This window comes from Ceratosolen solmsi, unplaced genomic scaffold (genome assembly GCF_000503995.2).
Source record: "Ceratosolen solmsi marchali unplaced genomic scaffold, CerSol_1.0 scaffold43, whole genome shotgun sequence".
Taxonomy (NCBI): domain Eukaryota; kingdom Metazoa; phylum Arthropoda; class Insecta; order Hymenoptera; family Agaonidae; genus Ceratosolen; species Ceratosolen solmsi.
Window position 1 is genome coordinate 284,473 of NW_011948431.1, and position 21,025 is coordinate 305,497.

The 21,025-nt window shown below is 27.2% G+C and overlaps 1 protein-coding gene across 1 annotated transcript; it reads right to left on the minus strand.

Moving 5' to 3' along the window:
• Nucleotides 1-38: 38 nt before the first annotated feature.
• On the minus strand, nucleotides 39-10,678 carry LOC105364148 (synaptotagmin-5). The gene is made up of 6 exons (XM_011502011.1): nucleotides 10,492-10,678; nucleotides 7,567-7,736; nucleotides 3,820-4,118; nucleotides 1,930-2,050; nucleotides 1,059-1,408; nucleotides 39-538 (listed from the first exon to the last, which is right to left on the minus strand). Exons 1-6 carry the CDS (start codon nucleotides 10,635-10,637, stop codon nucleotides 227-229), a joined length of 1,398 nt encoding a protein of 465 aa, XP_011500313.1. The 5' UTR covers nucleotides 10,638-10,678; the 3' UTR covers nucleotides 39-226.
• Between the last annotated feature and the right edge of the window lie 10,347 nt (nucleotides 10,679-21,025).

A 21,025-nucleotide genomic window follows, 5' to 3' on the forward strand; every position in this document is an offset into this window, starting at 1 on the left:
GAAGTAACGTTCGTTCGCTATGAAAATCTCCCAAAAAAAAAAAAAAAAAAAATTATATCGTTGCTCGAACATAACCCTGTGTGAGAAAAGTTTCCGCTTAAGGGGCGAAACGTGCCATTGTTACGTGAACATAATCTTACGGTCGATCGGTCAAAGCAGCGAATGAAATTGATTTCCCCAGCCGTGACAAAAGGCTTTGCCCTTCTAACTACGGACAAACGGAATCTTAAGCGGATTTGGGTTGCTCTGGTATTTCGCCAGAGAACCTGTCGGGCTCGGAAAGTGGCAACCATTGAGCGGAGGCACCGGCACCGGCTAGTACGCGATGGAAGAGCTCCCGCTGGCGCATCTCCGAGACCTCACAGTGAGCCAACAGCTCACCGTTCCCCATAAATATGGAAAAGTCGATGCTGCAGAGGGCGAGGACGTCGGACGAGAGGTCGAAGTTCAGGCTCTCGCTCCAGATCGGACTGGTACCTTCGCGGCGAATGCTCGTCTTCTTCTTCTTCAGGCTCTTGTTATCTCGACTGATGTTTACCTGTAACATAAGTCCGATCGAGTGAGCGTCTTAATTGGAGCCTGTCCACTTTTGCCATTAGTTAATAAATTAATTAAAACGTGCACTATAATTAGGATTTTTATTAGGCTTCGAGTAAATTTTATCGAATTCTGACATTATATTGCTTATAACGAAAGCCTAAATGCAAATACGAATGATTTCAATTAGTGGTTAAAGTAAAGTAGGCCGTTATTATTCAATCTTTCATTCATAAATAATTTTTAATTATTTCAACTATAATCGCAATAGCCAATTTTTTGATTTCTAACATTCCTTGCTTTATTAATTTCTGAGAAGAATCAGTAAATGAAGTATTCCCTAGTATTAATTTCACTTTTACGTAGACCCATACACTTACTTTGTTACATCCAAAATCGAAACGATTTCCTACACTAATTTAACACTCGGATTACAATTGCTAATTATAATATTCTCTGTTCAAAGTGCGCGTAACATTTAAAATTTAAAATAGTTAAATTTTCGTTATTTATTAATATACCTGAACGTAGGGTTTAAATACTGTTGTCCCGTAATCATCATTGATCGGCAAATTTCTAGCTCTTATGACAATGACGGTAAGCCTTTCAGCTGTCGGCTGATAAGAAAGCGAAACCATTAATTCACCAAGTGGCGGCGCCTTGAATCGTCCCTCGGCTCCATAACGAAGAACGGACTTTGTAACGATTCTCTGCTCGAGTCCGAGATCAGTAACTGTGGATAACGGAATTTGTACGTATCCTAGACCTCGATGCTTCGTCGAGGCGTCAAAGTCATACAATAAAATCTCCAGGGTACGCTCGGTTAGCAAACAAGTGGAAGGTACTTGGAAGATAAACTCTTCGTCAAATTCTGTAAAATGGAAGATTTTATTGTTTAGGCTTGGCGATTAGTGGTATTTAAGGCAATGTTTCACCGGCAGTCATTGATAATGAGAACGCTCATTTGATTTAATTTTCTTAAAGCGATTGAAGGCGAGTTGTACTTTTACGTCAATGCTATTGAATGGCGCAGGACTTGGAGCGACTTATTCAATTGTATTATAATATTAATGAAGTTTTAAGGAATTTATGAATTATCCTTGAGCTTTTAAATACCCCTGTAGTTTTCACAAGTTTTTCAAGCTCGCGAATAGAGTAAGAATTCCAGAGATCATTAATGATATAAGTGATGAATATTTCATCCAAGTGACAGATTTCATTTAGATATAAGGTACCCAGCGGTACATTAATTTTTCGGTGAAAAAAGTCCTTATTCTCGTATATCGCTACATATATATTAGTTATATTGGTCCAGAATGCAATTGCGAAGTTGCAAATGACGTAAGCTCTGAGGGGTGAAAAAGCGCTTATCCAAACTATCCAACTTCTTACCTGGATTTAAAGTTTGTTTGTGTATTCGTGTTTGCTTAACTGTACTGCGATCTGGGAGGAGGCGTATTTTAGCATACGGATCAGCAGTTTCGCTCAGATCGCGTGCGCGAAGGTCGCGTGCCTGTAAAAAGTATTTCAGACTAATATAAACTATATATAAAATATGCTAAAAATCAATGAACGGATATGCGAAAATGTAGGAATATGAAAGAGTATGCTTAATCAAGCGAATGTTTGACTGTCATTGTTACAGCAAGATTATAATTTAAAATAACTTGGCAATTATTTAATTATTTAGGAAAGTTCATGTATTTTACGAACGTGCAACGTTTAAATAAGATTATCGATGAAAGTACTTTCAACCATTAGTGTCATAATTTATAAAATTCGCATTATCATTTAACTACTAAATTTATGATTTTTATTTATTATATCGAATTTATGTATCATGTTTATTATCTTTTCCTTCTTTTTCAACAAGAATAAGGTATATAAAGATATAATTTTATAAACATATCTGATTGTATATTTTTATAACTTTCGATTGTTAAAGAAATACGGGAGCGAGCAATATTTTACAACTGTCAAATACAACATATTATTCTGCCATGTCATTAAATCCTGATTTCATTCTATATTTCTACATGAATCTTTAAGTTTTATTTTAAAAACAACTCGAGATCTATGCTTGGTGCGCCATTTTCTGTAAAGCCACTTATGATGAAACTCATTTACTTGAAAATGTTCTACGCATTTGCTTCATGTCTCTTTATATTATATAAGCTCTATGTATACTTAAAATAAGAATACTATAAGAAAATAGAAATTGAAAATTTTCATTTCAAATCTAATAGGAAGATTCTTTCTACTTCTAATACGGTAGCACATTCTGCATATATTTGACGATGAATAGTTTGTTTTATTTAACAATAATTGTTCGCACGTAAAATCTCTAATTAATGGTTAATGTAAGAATTCAAATTAAAGTTTGCTTCTAATTTTACACTTTTATTATTAAAATGATAAATTACATTGAGTTAAACGTTTAAAATATTTTTGAAATATGACATTAAAATATGCAATAATAGTCCTCTGTACTCTAATTTACGCCTCAACTATTTAGAAAAGTATAATTATAATAGCCATTGATTAAAATATTTAAAGCTTAAGAAAGAACATTTAATAATAGTTCAAGCATATGGTTTAAAGCTTTTCTTACACGGTTTGTCTTATTTTTTCCATGGAGCAAGAGACTTTTTTATAGCAAGTGCTTAATAATATAATATCATAGCTCTCGGGTCTTTAACAAATCAAATTTATATTAACAAACGTTCCGTTCCTTAAATTATATCGAACGAAGATCGTGTAACGATGTAAGATATCTTCTCAAATGGACAATTCACCGTTCAATTAAATTGTCCGTATTATATAAAGATTTATCATTTTCCTTTCAAGCAACAAGAAAAACAAAACAAAACAATTACAATAAAGTTGGAAAGAAACTCAAAATTAATGAAATATTCAATAAATAATTAACTAATAGACGTATACTTTTAACAAAGAAAAAACATATATTATATTAAAGACGTTGAACAATTTGATTAAAAAGTTTGCTCAGAATGCAATGATATTTTAGCGTGATTTGCTTACTAATTACATTACTCTAACAGTTAACATTTCGTCTGGGGTTCAAGCCTTTGACAAAGGCATTATTAGTCTACAAAATTAATGCACTTTATCGAAATTTAATTACATTTTCGCGTATGTTTTACGACATCTTTGACTCCTTTAAATAATAAAAATAGTCCTCGGCAAAACTGTCAGACTCGCTGAAAAAGCATACGTTATACCTGGCGCGAGTAAGCGTAAGATTGGGATTCGCGGTCGTACCTGGACGAGCCTGACGGTGAGGAGACCCGCAGGCGCGTCATGAGTGATGCCGAGCTGGAGTTCGCCTCGGGTCTCATTGGCCGATCTCGGACAGGAGAGGTCGTCACTGTCGGTGCTGCTGAGCCGCGCCTGGGAGCTCGTGTCCGAGCCGCTATAGGAGGCGCGCGGTAGACTCCGCAGAATCACCATGCGCTCGTCGCTGGCCACAAGGGCGCCGCCGCTCGGCAATGGGGGCGCCAGGGGACTCATCGACGACGTCGTCGCCTCGTCGCAGCTGCACTCGGAGAGGTGGCGGCCAACTGCGAATAGATGAGCAGAGGGTGTGACATCTGGGAGTTTCAACGAGCAGCGAGACGATCGGGTGTATAAGTGCTAACGCGCTTATATCCGACATTTTTAAATGTTATTAATGGTTCGAATGATCTCTAGATCGTTACGTTTTAGCGAGACACGTGCGCATTCACCTGACATGTTCTTATCGGGGAACTTGGCGTCCACCGAACCCAAGAAACAAGGAAGGGAAAACAGATATTTTATTGGAGCTGTTTGATATAACAATTTTGTTAATTTTGTTATTTAACTTTCTTGACGTTGCGGACTCGATTAATCATACTAGTAACGACGTCTCTTAAGGCCCGCAACTATGATACCCTCGACAATGTTGAAAATCAATTTTTAAAGCCGATTATAAATTTCGATATTATCTCTGATTCATAATTATTTATTACCAAGGAATCGCTAAAATATTGTTAGGTCGTCTTTTATAAGCTGACAAAGATATTAAATCACTTATGAAAATCCCGTGATTATGCAATAGCCTGGCCGATACAATTGCATTGGACCGTAGTCATTGACAAACGTAGATCTACCATTATTTTGAAATCAAACTCATATTATTTCAATGGGACAAAACTACTAGATATTGTCAAGACATTAAAAAATAAATACTCTTTATAACGTTATATATTTATATAACATATAAATAGCAATAGTTAATTGTTTAAAATTGATTCATTAATTATTAATATCGTTGCGCTCTTCTTCAATGTAATAATTTAATACGTAACTCATGTGAAACTGACAATAATCGTATTCTATTATATCACTTTTTTAATCAGCATAATTTTCAGTTCTGCTGATTGATATGCAATAAAACGTATGTAAATTACATTTTTATCCTTGGTTTTTCTCGAACCTTTAAAACAAGGATAATTTTCATGTTTCGCATTAATGTTAATATTATTTTCAGAATAATTTAGTTTGAAAATGATATTAAAAATATAAATTTCTGTTCAAGGTTTGTATCTTACAAGGAAATAATTTAAAAAGTTTTCTTATTTTCGTTATTTGTAAATTACAAAAAACTCTCAAATAACACCAACGTGGGATTAACAATTTAATTAAATTTTAAAAGTTTCTAACACAATCACACGAACGCGTAGATGTAATATAAAATTATATCAAAATAATTGGTAAACCATTTTTTATTCAATTTACCACCAGTCACTTTTACAATACAAAATAATTATTTCCTATTGGTTCAACTTCAATTATAGATGTCATTCTTTTTCCAACTCCTATAATTAATAGTACTCCATTCATTTTTACCAAGAGCAATAAAAATATTAAATTTTTTTATATTATTTTCAATTCTTAAATAAAATTATTTGACGTATGATTGTCAATGATGCAGCTAATGATATTAAAAATTCGATGAATCTAAATCAATAATTCACTCTCGCAGTTCAATCAACGGGTTAAATAAAAAGACAAAAATTGTAAAGAGATATATAAACAATATTTACTACAATAAATGAAAGTGAATTTTTTTTTTTTAATTTCAAATCTTAAAGTTTATTCAAAACATAAAGTTTATTACTACAAAATTATAAATGCTCAGTATGAGTATGGTAAGAGCTAAATGTTTTTATTTCATTAAGTAAAATGTTAAAATTATCTTCCTCATGTTTCCTACACACATGTATTTAAGATACAAATTAATATTAGTTGTAGTATATAAAAAAATTTAGTTATAATTTTTTGTATATAAAATAGCTTAAATAGTTGTGTATTCAAAAACATATCAGCGGATTTAAATTAAGAGTGAGATGCTTCAGGCTTTTTAGAGTATATAGTTATATCAGTTGCATATTATACTAAAAAAAAAAAAAAAAAAAAAAAAAAAAAAAAAAAAGTATAAAAAAGTATTTAAAAATTTAATTTACAATTTGTGCTTAATCGACGTAAATTGCTAATATTTAAAAACTTTTGTAAAAATCATTTCTATCATAAAAATAACATTTAGCAATCTACGATAGATTATTTTAGAATAACACACTCTGCAAATAAAGATGTTATAAAAAGTTTTCTCATGAGAAAGTTTTCAAATCGTAACTTTCGGTTCAGAATTTTTAATATTGCAAACGCTAATGTATATTATATTATAGGCGGCTGTAAATTTTATAACAAATATCGTAACTGCATAATATAATATTTTAATTGAAAAACAATAGAGAAATATTATATCTTAGTTTGTTAGTTATGTAACATACTACCACCCATACTAAATTGTAAACTTTTATATTTTAAAATCTATATTAAAGCGGCTGTTTTTACGTTTTTTGTAATTATGTCATCTCGTGGATTTAAAAGTTTTTACATTATTAATCGTTAGTACAGAATATATTGTTAATTATCAGATTTTCTATCCATATAACAAAAATTTTATGTATATTAAAATTACATGTAAGAAATTTCTTATCTTGTTCACAGGATTAAACAAACGTATAATAATTTTATATAGTTAATTGTTAAAACTTTAATGAAGTATCCGATAATAATAGAGCCTCGTATATATAAAAGCTTTTATATCAATAATATACATAATTGTATTTATTATTCATTATTAATATAGTTGTAATTTGTACTTTATGTTGGATAATTCAAATAATAATTTCACGAATATTTATAATAATTACAAAATTAAAAAATTTTATTTGATATTAGGATATGAAATTAGCTTTAAATTTCTTTTAAATTTATTTACAATAAAGTATAACACAAAAATACCATAAGAGAATATGATTTAAATAAAAAGTTATATAATGTAGATAAATATTGATGAATATAAGCACTGTTTATATTCATACTCAAACCTATCAGACATTTCATCAAGTTTTTTTAATCGGAAAAGTTTTATCAGAAAGATCTTTTTTTTTTTTTTTTTTTTGTAACTTATAAATATACACTAAAAACTAGTTTATAATAATCGTATGAACAATACAATTTATGGTCATCAAATTTTTCTCTATTTTCTGTCGAATGTAAGATGCAATTGTTCTTAATATTAATGTACTTTGTCACGTGTATCCTTCTCATAAATTTCCAACTATCGATGATTCAGGGATATATGAATACAATACGAATGATACTTCATCATCAATTTCATTCGATATTAACGTAATGTTGATAAATGAATAATAAATAATAACACTGTGTGAAATGAAAATTTTGTTATCATTAATTAAAACTTCCATTTATGCTCATATCGTAAGTTATTAAGGTTTTAAATTTTGACAAATGTCATATTCTTTTATTTATCGATACAATTTTATCGATACAAGAAGCTTGCAAGCTTTTGGTCCCTGGTCATCGATGAAAAACATTAAACGGAGGCAATTTATACAAAGAAAGTGAGCTAAGTTGAATCCACTTTGAGGAAAAATCAGTGCCGTCGGCGTCGCTTACCTTCGCGTGTCTCGATCACGCGGTTATTGAAAATACCATCCCGAGGCAACTGCCAATCATCGCTGCCACTAGATTGTTTTCCTAGGATGCCGATATTAGGCTGCAGGTTGGTCAGCCCCCTTAGTGATTTTTCCGCTTCCTCGGCTCTGTCCAGAAGGTCTCTTTCAAACCTACGAACATGAATTCAAAAGACTTAATTACACGTGCGATACGTCGTGCCTTTAATGCATGTGAAAACGTGCGAGAGGAATTAGAAAAAAGCTACTGGAGAGGATAAAATTATTATCTGACTCAAACCTTAACTGTTTTTGTCAATTCAGCTTCTGTATTAGATAGAAATTTGAAAGAAGTAATATCTCAATTGCAGATATTTAAAGAATAATATCAGGTTGATTGTTGTAATGGCGCCACTGAATTGAATCATTGTAATTGGGAAAAAGTATATTTAAATTAAAATCTAATATTTTTCTCGCTGACAAAACAACTTGTTTACCGAATGACTTTTATCCCGATTATTTAATATAAATTAAATCTGCCTTTATGACATTTAGAGAATAATGTCGAATTTATTGAAGTAAATTATTTAACACTAAAGCTACAATGAAATGGCCAGAAGAATTAATGTTTATACAAACTGCAATGCCATTAATGTTCTCAAGTATTATTATTTTTAATAATTACGCGTTCATGTCATCTCAGAAAGCACGTTTATTTGTATTTCACTTCAAAAATCTAAACATACGTAATTATATAAAATTTTTACTACGATTTATTCCTTTACAGATAATTAAATAGTTTCATATGAGAATTAAATTTTAAGTTCTATTTCACGATTCCATGATGTTTGCTTCTCCATGTTCTTTTTATTAACTTCAATGTATTTGTTTACCTTACTAGCAATAAAAAATATGCTTGAAAAAAGGTTTTACTCGTATTAATATGCTGAAATACTGAAAATAATTATTGCGAAATATTTAAATATATAATAATTTCATTGTATTGCCAGAGTGATACGTTAGCGCAAAATATATTTTCTTCAAACTTGATAATAAATGTGTATGTTCATATTTATATTGAGTACTGTAACGAATAAATATTGCAATTTAACTAGTAATTAGAAATCAAATAAATAGCTAGTAGATATATCGTTTTAAATTGAAAATTATTTTAATATCTCTGAGATGAATTGACTGTGATATAATATATATATATATATATCATACGGATTATTATTCAGTAATACAAGATTATTTAAACTCAGGATATATTTAACTAATTAATTATTATTTCATCAATAAAGTATTATTCAGTAATACAAGATTACTTAAACTCGGAATATATTTGATCCATAAAACGCAGCTGCCGTTTTTCTTGATTATTTTACTCATAAATTTGAAATTATTTTTTAAAACATTTATTACTTTTGACAAGTTCATCAAGCAAAAATTGTTTCAAATTCATTATTCATGCAAAATACTAATATTTATCGTTATTCAACATTATCATTTTAAGTTGTCTAAAAAAGCGCAACAGCTGTAATTGATGAAGATAAAAAAGTTAGAGAGAGAGACAAGAAAATATATTTATTCGATAAATACAATTTTTTAATTTTTTAGAAAAATATTTTTGAGTGAAAAAAATGTAATAAATTTCCTTTATTTACGAGATAAAATTTGTAATAAAAATTATAATAAAATTACGAATATTTTTTAATCTATTTTTGAAATTGTTACTATTTTAATATTGTATTATTCTCATCATCATAATTCATCGCTTTATTATAATTGTAATAATATATTATTGTAATAACCTAAATTATTACAATAATCGAATATGTATTTTGTCTTTATATATATTTCAACACTATAATTTATCATACGGAAAAATAAAAGATAAATAAACAAGGTTTAGGTTATATGATTTTTAGAGGTAATTATTATCGATAATAAAAAGTGTAAGTAAAATATAACTAACTTATAATTAATAAAGATTGAGTTATAAATAATAAATAATAAATTATTATACAGAAGCTTTAATATTTTTTAATTAAATCGTATGATTCTGAAACAATTTTACATTAAATTCTTTTCATGTTTAAATTGAATGGAATATCGTAAAAGAGTGCTTACAACTTTTAATATTTTATTAAAATTAATTTTTATTAAAATAAAATTTTGTATTAACAATGATATATACAATATTTTAAAATTTTTTCAGCTTATATTTAGAAAAAGGCTGAATTTAATATTAATTATTTTACCTACTTAAATATTCATACTCATACGAAGCATTTTTATGCCACAATGAAAAAATATTAAAATCGAATAAAATATGATCCACATTAAAAGTAAGACGACACTTACATTTTTATGACATCGTGAAAATTTAAAATTTTGTATTTATATATTATAAAGCCATTTCTTCGGATATTTAAATTAATAGTCAAAGGAGAGTTTTTTATATTTATTTCAGGATCACATTGGTAACCCAGGATTAATTGAATTTCGTAGAATCGTTGGAAGAAAATGTAAATATAAGCAAAGCCTTAATTTTTCTTGCCGTTCATTGTAATCAGGAGTTTACATAAAAATTGTAAATCACCAGAATCTAATTACAAAGTAGTTAAAGTATTTATTTTGCTTGTGTTTAACGTTAATATTCATTGCACTCGTATTTCCCCCTGTCACATTATTTTCATTCGCTTAGCTTAACGCTGTCTTTTATTATTCAACAGAGCTACTTAATCTTTAATGCATGCTTTTAAGAAACTCAATCACTTTGCACTGTGTGGGACGAGAAGTGGATGGAATCAAGCTCCGTTCATCTATCGGAGAGCTAAACTTATCGGAGAGGAAAGTAGATAAAATTGATTTAAGGGCGTCGTATTGTTATTTCTAAGCTGTGAGCCTTGATGTCAGGACGTACCAGTTGAGGTGAACACGCCGTCGTCGCGCACATAGTGCGTAAACCACGACGGCCGATACGGCGCCCGCCGTCGCCCCTATGGCGCCCAGGATGGCGACGATCTCGGGCCCGTGGGGGTCCATGCTTGGACTCCCTCCTCCGCCCATCGGCCTCCTTTTTCGCGCGAGTTGAAGTTTTTTTTCACTCACGGGTCACTACCCGGACTCACATCCTCGGCTCCATCACCCCTTCTGTGAACATGCAAGCGATTGACTATTTGAGGTCCAAATAACAAATTTGTTCACTAGTCGTATCACTACGGCTAGTTTGCAGAATATCCGTCGGATTTAATTTGCTAGGAACGATTCTACATGTAACTTTTTCAAAGCTTCTTATATTTGCCGACTATAGAATTTTGCGCAATAATTGCTTCATATTTGATTGCGGTAACTGCGCTTATGTATTTCAGAGGATTTTTATTTTTAATATATTATGCATTAGGTCTTAGTTTTTTTATTATTGTTTTTTTTTTTTTTTTACAATAAGGTCGATTTTTAAATCTTCTATTGTATCGTATATTGTAATTGATATATTTTCAAATGGCATGTAAGTTTCAATATTTTTCTCAATACCTTACTTATTAATGTTGACGCAAATGTAAAAGACTATATATCTATATATATATATATACTAATTAATTCTCTTAAAATAATTTTTTTTTTTTTTTTTTTTTTTTAAGTAAATAGGACTTTCATTAATACATATTCCATAAAAAATTGATCTTTCTGAAATTAATGATAACTAACAGAATAATGATAACTAACTTAGAGAACTTTATTTTATATTTCTACATGTAATAATTTTTTAAATCTTTTTAAATATTTCCATGTATAATTAAACTTCATTTTTCTAGTCAATAAGATAGGGAACTTTTTCTTTACTTTTTTTCTGCTAATTCAATTTTTATTTTAATGTTAAATTTTTATTTTATTCACTAATTATTATGAATTACATAATATATTCCTTAATTTTTAAAATTTTTTAATTTTTTAATTTTCAAATTACATAATCAATACGTATAATATAACACAAATCGTAATTATTAACCAAAAACACATATAAATAAAATATAGAAATTGAATTTATTACTTTAATAAAACATTTCGTCTTTAATTTTACCTTAGCTGAGAGAATATTTAGTATCGATAGTTAATGCATGCATTAACGTATTGATCGTAAATTTATAAACGCGTATAATTTAAGAAAATACCTCTTTTGATGCAAATTTATGGATATTCGTAATACCATAATTATATTAACTAAATTAAACCTGGAATAGAAATGATAACGTTCAATTTTCTAAATTATGGAGTTTTTAGCAGTACGAGGGCTTTTATAGTTGTGCATCCAATTTATGTACGCGATGCTTATGTAATTTGAAATAACTTTATTTATAGTATCGGCAGCTTCTGCGTACCTTCATCGATTAGAAGTTTTGTGCACGAGAAAATTGAACGATTATTTGTCATTTAAAAAAAGCACATAAATAAAATAAAAATATTTTATACGTTTGTAAATTAATATATATTTCAACATTACTTTACTTATATTGGTAATAGTATTTATATAATGTGATGACATAATTATAGAAATTGCTTTAAAATATGTAATAATAAAAACAATGCCATTAAATAAATAAATAAATTAAAATTACTTTAAATAATCTTTAAAACAAAGTATATGTTTTTGAACAATTTCTCTTCTATATCAATACTGATGATATTTGAAAAATAATGATAATCATAGTAATATAGAATGTATGTTGTTATCACTTTAATATTAATGGATGGAGAAAATATTATTCAACGGGGAAAAAATGTAGCCTCTATTTTGACTAAAACATTCGTTTAAATGAACATAAGGATCAGATTTTATATAAACATCGAAAAGAAGATATAATCAATAGTCTTTCCTTTTATTATTAATTAAATTCCTTAGTTATTTGATTAATTAAATCGCCCTATAGAAGTCGTAATAGTTGCAGCAACAAATGAATGTCTTACGTATTCTCATTGTACTTTTAATTAAAATAAATCTAATTCTGAACATTTTAATAGTATAATAATAAATAATTCTAATTTTAATTATTACTAGTGTAAGCTTATAAATGCTATATATAAAGTTTTATACAAAATACTTATTCAAGTAAACAATTCTAAGGAGCGAATATCTTTCTTCCAGACAGAATAAAGTAGAATGAAATTTCAAGTTGACAAAGAGGATAAAGAATAAAATACGGATCTCATTTACGGGCAATAAAAAATAAAGGAGGCTAGAGAAAAAAAGCAATACAGAAGATGAAAAAATGTCACATTTTTGTCTGAGATTGAACGAATCGATACTTCGAAAGAGATTTTTGTGTGTAATCGACAGACATAAGTTAAGCTTACTTTCTTAGCATATTATTACGCGTATAAATAAAGTCTTATTGATTTTTTTGATCTACTAAAACATCTAATTATTTATTATTAGAGAATTTTACTTTTGAAAATACGGTTGCGTATATTAGATGTGCTTAATTATGGAAATAAACAAAAGGCCAAGAAGTTGTCGCAATAACATATATTTATTTTCCATATATCTATCTAGTTATATTTATGTATATATCCATACGTATGTGTGCTATGCGCGCATGTATGTGAGAATTTAAATTTTTCATTCGTTGTCTAATTATAATATAAGCAACTTAATGATCTATAAATATATATATATATATATGTATATATGTATATATGTATGCTTAAATTTTGGACCATATTTATCATAAAAAATGCTTACACACATTGTGTTTAATATCATAATAAATTTGTCATCATAATAAATCTAATAATAAAAATCATCATAAGAAATATATGATAATCATAATAAAATCTACTATAAACTTGATGTTATTCTCAACAAGTTTTAATAATATATAATACAATAAAATAAATTTTATTCTCAATCTCGATTTCTATTAAAACATATTAATTTTTTCCTGATTATATAAAAGGATTATATTATTATTTTATTATCTCATTTATTTGTGTGGATAACAAATTAAAATATTAGTACTATATAAAAGTACTCTATTTTGTTGTAAAAATCATTATAATAAAATTCTAAATTCTAAATTTATATATATAAGAAATTTCAATTATTTGTTTGATATATTCATTTACATATTTGAAAACTAATTTTCTGTATTTTAATCTTTTTTTTTCTAAGATAAAATTTATGAGGCTTTAAAGATTTCTTATACTTTTAATAGTTGTAAAAATTTTATCAACATTGATTTTAAAAAGTTTCATCTCTAATAAAAATAATTATCTCACTATCAAGTATTTCATCCGATCGTGCTCGTATCATATTGCAAAATCAAACACTTACATTACGTTATATATCCATATGTATATATATATATATATGTGTGTGTGTGTGTGTGTGTGTGTGTGTGTGATACTATATCTGTCAAGTACTTTCAATTTCGCTAAGGTCGAATTATCAAAGTTATTCGGTTAATTAAGAAAAAAATGTTATTTAAAATAACGATTTCTTTCAAATTAAATACATTTTTTTTATAGTATTACATTATGTTAATTAAAATTTTGTTTACATTTGGTAAAATAAGAAATAAAAATTGAAATATTTGAAATATTTTTTTATGATTTAAATAACATATATCATTAAATACTAATATTTTAAATATTAGTGATTTAATACATAACATTTAATACATAATTGTATCATTAATGTTACCCTTAATAAATTAATTAGTTATTTATAAATCTATGACAATATTGAATGTACTTGTCATCTATCACTCTGTAGAAGTAAAAACGATAATATTATATGATATTATTCATTTATATATGATATTATATAAAATTACTCATTAGAAATATAGAAAAAATATAATTAATAGTGGTTAATGGGCTTTATTTTCTAATTCGAAAAATAATTAAACAGTCAAATATAAAATTATGAAATTTCATCAAAAACAGAAAAAATGGATTGTGACGAAAAAAAAAAATGTCATGAAAAACAAATAAATTTATTATACATTGAAAAAATAAAATCTTTGTATATAAAATGTTTATTTTAAATGTTGAAATAACGAAATTAGCGAAAATAAAATGTTTAAATCATGTATATTAGAAATGGTTACACAACAAATTTTACATAATACGTTTATTTTTAATCAGTTTTCAATATTAAAAATATTCAATATACAATATTATAAAATATTTAAACAAATATTAAACTCATTTGTCTTAACATATATTAATTATATAAATTTAATAAATATAGTTACAATTTAATTAAAAATACCATATCTTTGAACCATTCTAATACATTGTTGGATTTATTAAAGATGAAAATTCTAGTAAGTCATATTATATTAAAATTTTCAAAGAGTGTAGAGCTGGAAAATAGTTATATGTTAATAGCGGCCTCAATAAACATGATAATTTAAATTATAAATTTCTCAAAAGATAAATAATTTGAAATTTTGTAAATAACAAGTCACTGTGAAATACTTAACTGTGTAGAATTTCATTGACGTAATTCCGTTTACAGAGTATGTAGTTTCTTACCCATGCATACATACATACATGCATACATACATATATTCATACGGGTACATATATATTATACAAATAGGATTATTATGATTAGTTTATTGGAAAAATTACAATAATTTTTTCTAGTAAAGTATATTAATAACGATGAGAAGCAGTAAAGTATTAATTAATCAATTTTCTAGCTACTTAGTTAAAATTTTTTCCGATTCTTAATTTATATTTCTTGTTTAACTGTGTGAAATATTTTCGATAAAAATGTTATGAATATCTAAATCTTATATCTTTCATATAGGAATTCACCTTGGCGTAAGCGCTTTTTTATGAGAATTTGACCATAAAACTTCAACAATAAAAGTGATCGACACAGTTAAATATATATTTTGATATCAATGAAATTGATGTGTAGAGTAATGCTTAAAATTATTTATACAATTTAACTTGTAATTGGATAATAAATACACAAATTATGAAAATATATTAGATATACCCGTGTTAATATATCGTCATACATTATAAAAAAGATATTCTAAATATTTTCTATATATTAAGAAAAATTTAGATTTAAAAAATTATGAGTTGTACAATTCTTCTTTCATTTATTCGAACCAAACACTTATTATACCTATGCACAGGATAATTGGCGAATATTCTGATACATACCTAAGACTTATTTATTGCAATTTTAAGTTAAATATAATGAAAGATACATATGTATCGATTACTTTATATGTGGTATTCCATAAAAATTATTGGTTTGACGCAAGTTTCATTCGATAGAGTCAAAGCAACGTATTGAAATAATACGAATGTTGGCCATAAGTTATTACTAATATTACTATGTGTAATTCGGCGTAAGTGATAAAGCGATCACGGAAGCAAATATCGAGTCAACGATCTAGTATATAATTCATAAAGCTCATCAAGATTCAACAATAAATTTCTAATTAAAACACGTGTTGCAGAGCGACCAACCGCATTGCAGAAGAATCGAGGCTCGAAGGCAACGACATCTCGGACAGATATTTTTTATAGTCGCCACTGGCATTAACGAATTATTTGTCACGGGTAAGAGAAAACCGATGCTCGTGGACGTCGCTGAATGTTTCAAGACATCGTTGGCTGCAGGCTCTCGGGCAAATCCATTAGATGCGCCCTGTGGAGGGAGGATTTTCTCGAGCCGGTTAAGCGTCTCCTACCGGGGAAGTCCGCCAAGCGCCAAGAATGGTTGGAGGGATGAGGCGAAGCATCCAACCGGGGACGCCTAATGAATATAAGCGCCTGCGTCCTTTCGGAAATTCCCCTTTCCGTGGACTCGAGTGCACGTATTTTGCGCGCTCGTTTATATCTCGGTACGACTCGTGAGAGGAATTCACCGATGTCGAGGACGAAGATGGCGCGCGATAGTTTTGCTCTACGCGGGAATTTAGTTTCATCCATTACGATAACTGAATGATCCCCTTCTCGAAAGTCGTTTTAATATCAAGGCGAAGCTACTTTTCTAGGTGAGATGCTTGAACTGCATCGTTCTATCGCCTTTAATCCTTGAAATAGAGGGTTAAAAATATGTTATTGACATTACGCTTTTCGTTATGGCTAGATGATTATGTCAAGAAACGTTATTTTTATGCCCTAATTTCATTCCAAAGCTCTAACGCCTGGCGCGTCATTAAAATTATTCTGTCGTCAGATTTCTATTGGGAACAAAATATGTCAATTTGTTAAAGTGATCTATACATATGAAAGAAGTAAGACGAGTAATATTTGCAATAATCCGATTCATCGTCATAATTCTCATATAAAGCGGCTCACAAGATCACAGAATGCATTTCTTTGAAATAACGTAGTTTAATATTTTGTAATGTAAAGTACTACATATTGTACTGATAAATCTTAAATATATTTTTATTATTAAAGATTTAAATTCTCATTTATAGATCTGTACATTTTTTTTTTTTTTTTTAACAAACATATGGAGAAAATAAATATTTACAATTTTTTAACTTTTTAATTCGTATAATCAATGTCATTTTCTAAGATATAATAAAAATTTTTAATAATTTTTATGAGATTATGAAATAATTTTATATAGTATTTACAAACATAAGGATAAACTTGAGAATAAATTGTTATAGCCGAGTATTCATGCATTGTATAACTATTTACTACGTTAATGTTCAAATTAAACGAATAATTTTGTAAAATATCTAATATATATATATATATATATATATATATATACACATATATGAAATCCGTTTTTATACGATATTTGTGGCTTTATCGACTTCAAGTATCTTTACCATAAATCAAAAGTATAATAAAAATATTTTAAAAATATTTAAATCCTCTATCTCTGGGGATCGGAAGGTTGCGAAGATCATGCTCGTAAAGTATATTGCAGTCTATACAGTTAGTCGAATGTCTGACTTGATCCGGAGTCTTACTACACGCACAGTATAGATATATCAAAGGACTATGGCTCGTAAAGTTACATTGCAATAGCTGTGCAGGTTTTAAAAATACCGGTATTAAAAATATAGTAATAATAATTTTTCATAAATATTTATAAGAGAATTTCTAATTTCAAATAAGAAAATATTTTAAAATTGAAAAATAACGTTAGATTTTACATGCAATATTTTCTTTACTACTAATACAGAAGCGCATTATTTATTCTAAATACATAAGTATCGTGAATGAAATCGAGTTCATTAGTATCTTATTTCATATTTACTTTTTCTCTAACAAAGAATTGCTTCGCTTTCTACGAATAATGTAAAGCAAAAAATACCTATATTTCTAAATAATAATTAAATACTAATGAAAAGTGTACGATCGAAAAAATTTTACGTTTAAAAAATTAAAATTCAATTTTTAAATTATTTCCAGTTCACTTTTATCATCTTAATGCCAAGAATTAAGCTTTAGAATATTATTCGTAATATATTTAAGCTTATTTGACCTACATTCGGTAAAAAAAAGAAAGAAAAATGCAATTGTTTAACTTCTATTGGATATATTATTTTATTTTTCGTTTTTAATGAAAGTGCATGGGGCCATTTATTAAAATATTTCAAGTTAAAACATATATATATATATATACATTTTTTCCTCTTTAAGTCTTTAAAATTATTCTATCTTATATTAAATTTGTATCCATTTCAATTTATATTCATTTAAAATGTAGAAATAATAAATACTCAAGTTTCTAAAACATCTAATTCTAAAAAATTCTAAAACATTTATAATTTTATTATATATTAACGAGTTTATAGATAATATATTAAAACCGAATTACTTTAATGCTCAAAATGAAAATACAATATGTATATCAATTAAAACGTGATCGTTACATTAACAAATATTAATAGTAAAATTATTATTTATTTATATTATTTACTATTGATATTAGTAATACTAATATAAATATTGTAGGATGTGCACAAAATTGGAGGGCGAAAGGAGTAATATTGTGATTAAAGGTGACTACACATACCTATGGTCTATTAAACAAACGTGTCTTCGACAAATATCTACAAAAATATAAAGTTAGAATATAAAAATGAGTCCTTCAAACTCTTTTTTCTTTTACTTTTCTTCCAAAATTGTGTTAAGCTGTCATCTTGGTTATATTTGAATTTATGTAAAATATTTCCTAATTTTTCCAATTTTAATCAAATATTAAATGTTTAAAATTATTCAAATGTACAAACTATTATATAATTCTTTATCAAGAATGCATATTGAAAATAATTTATTAATTAAAGAATCCTATATTTATATTAAATTAAGTCTAAGGCAATATTATGTTATTAAATGAAGAATTTGAAAAATGTTATGATGATTAAATACAAATTTTCTATGTATAAATATTAAGTTTATACTTTTATAATATATCTGGTATTTTAAATAATAAAGATTTTATATTTTAATCGATATTAGATATATATATATATATATATATATATATATAGCTATATTACTCGGATTTATTATTTTTGTCATACTTATAAATATTTTAGGAAATCCGAAGGACAAAGTAAAGTTTTTATAAAAACAATTAATAACATAATCTGCAATAACATGATAATTATTAACAACAGACTGATATTTAATGACATGAGGTAAAACAAGTAATTAGAATACGCCAGAAAAGAATATTACCATCTATGCGTGACTTCAAATGTTCAACAAATTATCTTCGCAAGATCTAATGATATGTATATCAATTATCTATATGAATTTTCCATGTTCTTTACAAACTAAATGATTTGTCAATATTTTGTGATATTGTATTATTTCAATAAAAGTTTAGACATGGAATGCCAGTAATCATTATTGAAGTTAATAAAAAATGATAATAACGTTTAAGCAAGCACATAAACCATAGAAATATTAAAATTGCGCGCAATAATTAGTTCAAATTCGCGCGTAAAAATAATAATACGTAACAATCGTACAATACTCACGTCACGACTAAAATATTATTTAATTCTATTGCAACCTACGTAGCACAATATAAAATCATTTTTATTACAACCTTCAAGTTTATAATTAATGAAATTAAGATGTTGATAATTAATGAAACGAATGAGTACACACGCACACGTGACAAAACATATGTATTTTATAAAATGTTGCTAATTTAAATTTAACTTTAATTTTAATTTAATTTTAATTTTAATTTAAGTTGCAACTTTTATAATAAAACAACTTAATGTATGATTCTTTGTGAACAATTAAATATAAAATTTCTTGTAATTTATGTAATACTGGCCCTTGGAATATACTTCACTCATACAAACATAACATATTATCATAATATCGAATATTGAATATAAATTATTATCGTTATAATATTATAATTAATGTACTATCTTCATGAAGTGATTATTGCGAACGTAGTATATTTTTACATTTAAAATCATCAATTTTTATTATATCAAGATTGTAAAATTTATTCTCAATTTTTTTTTTTTTTAATATATATGTCTAAAATAAGAAAAGGAGTAATTAATAATTAAGTGATTAATGTTGGATAGATAACTATTACAAATACACTAATTCATTGTAATTTTACTCTGTTTTGAAATTGAAATTGTAAATAAATTGAAAGGTCAAACTGACTAATTAAGCAAAAGTTCACTTTAGAGTAGTTAAAGTGTGCAAGAGAGGAGAAAAAAGCCTAAGCGTTGCTTGTAAATTACCAATGTAAAGAAAAAAAGAAAGAACATGTAGTAGTTGAGTGTAATCGAATTACATAAGCCGTTTTGGTAGTAAATTCTTTTAATATATTAATATTTATACTGATTAATATTTATACTGTCAGTAATACTGACATTTAATATTCAAAAAAATAATGCAAATAATATATATTATTCGACAATAGCATTGTTATACAATAGATGATAAATAGGAATGTCGACGATGTTATGATATCATTAATCGTAATAATATTAATATCATTAAAAGAAATACTTTCTATATTTATTGGAATGCTTAAAATATTTGCGAACATTATTGCAAGTACAATGTTGATGTTTATGTTGAAGTTGAATGTAACTTTATTGTCAAATTGATTTAACGATACCCTATTCGGGAGAGCGAATAGAATTCGGAATTGCATCATAACCATATATAGATATTTATTTTGAATGTAAATATTATAAAACTGGAAAACAAAGTTTAATTACTGATAAGAAAGTTCGTTAGGGACATGTAATTTGCCTAACGTACTCTAAAGTATTAATTATGTTTCATTTTTAATCACAGTTCTAAGCGATGCCTTTAAATGACACGTTTGCCTTATCGTAAAATATCAAATCGATATTGTATCGTTATTATAGGGATTTTGTATTTGCTCGTGTGCTAGAGTGGAAAATCAGCTTAACGCGGTGTCATAAGCATACTGCAACATAAATTACATCAAT

What these genes read in the sequence shown, in the direction of transcription:
- LOC105364148 (XM_011502011.1), bottom strand. Translation starts at nt 10,637, where the DNA reads ATGGGCGGAGGAGGGAGTCCAAGCATGGACCCCCACGGGCCCGAGATC. An exon ending in CGTGATCGAGACACGCGAAG is followed by an intron (nt 4,119 to 7,566) that starts GTAAGCGACGCC and finishes ATCTATTCGCAG; the next exon opens with TTGGCCGCCACCTCTCCGAG. An exon ending in TATTTAAACCCTACGTTCAG is followed by an intron (nt 539 to 1,058) that starts GTATATTAATAA and finishes CTTATGTTACAG; the next exon opens with GTAAACATCAGTCGAGATAA.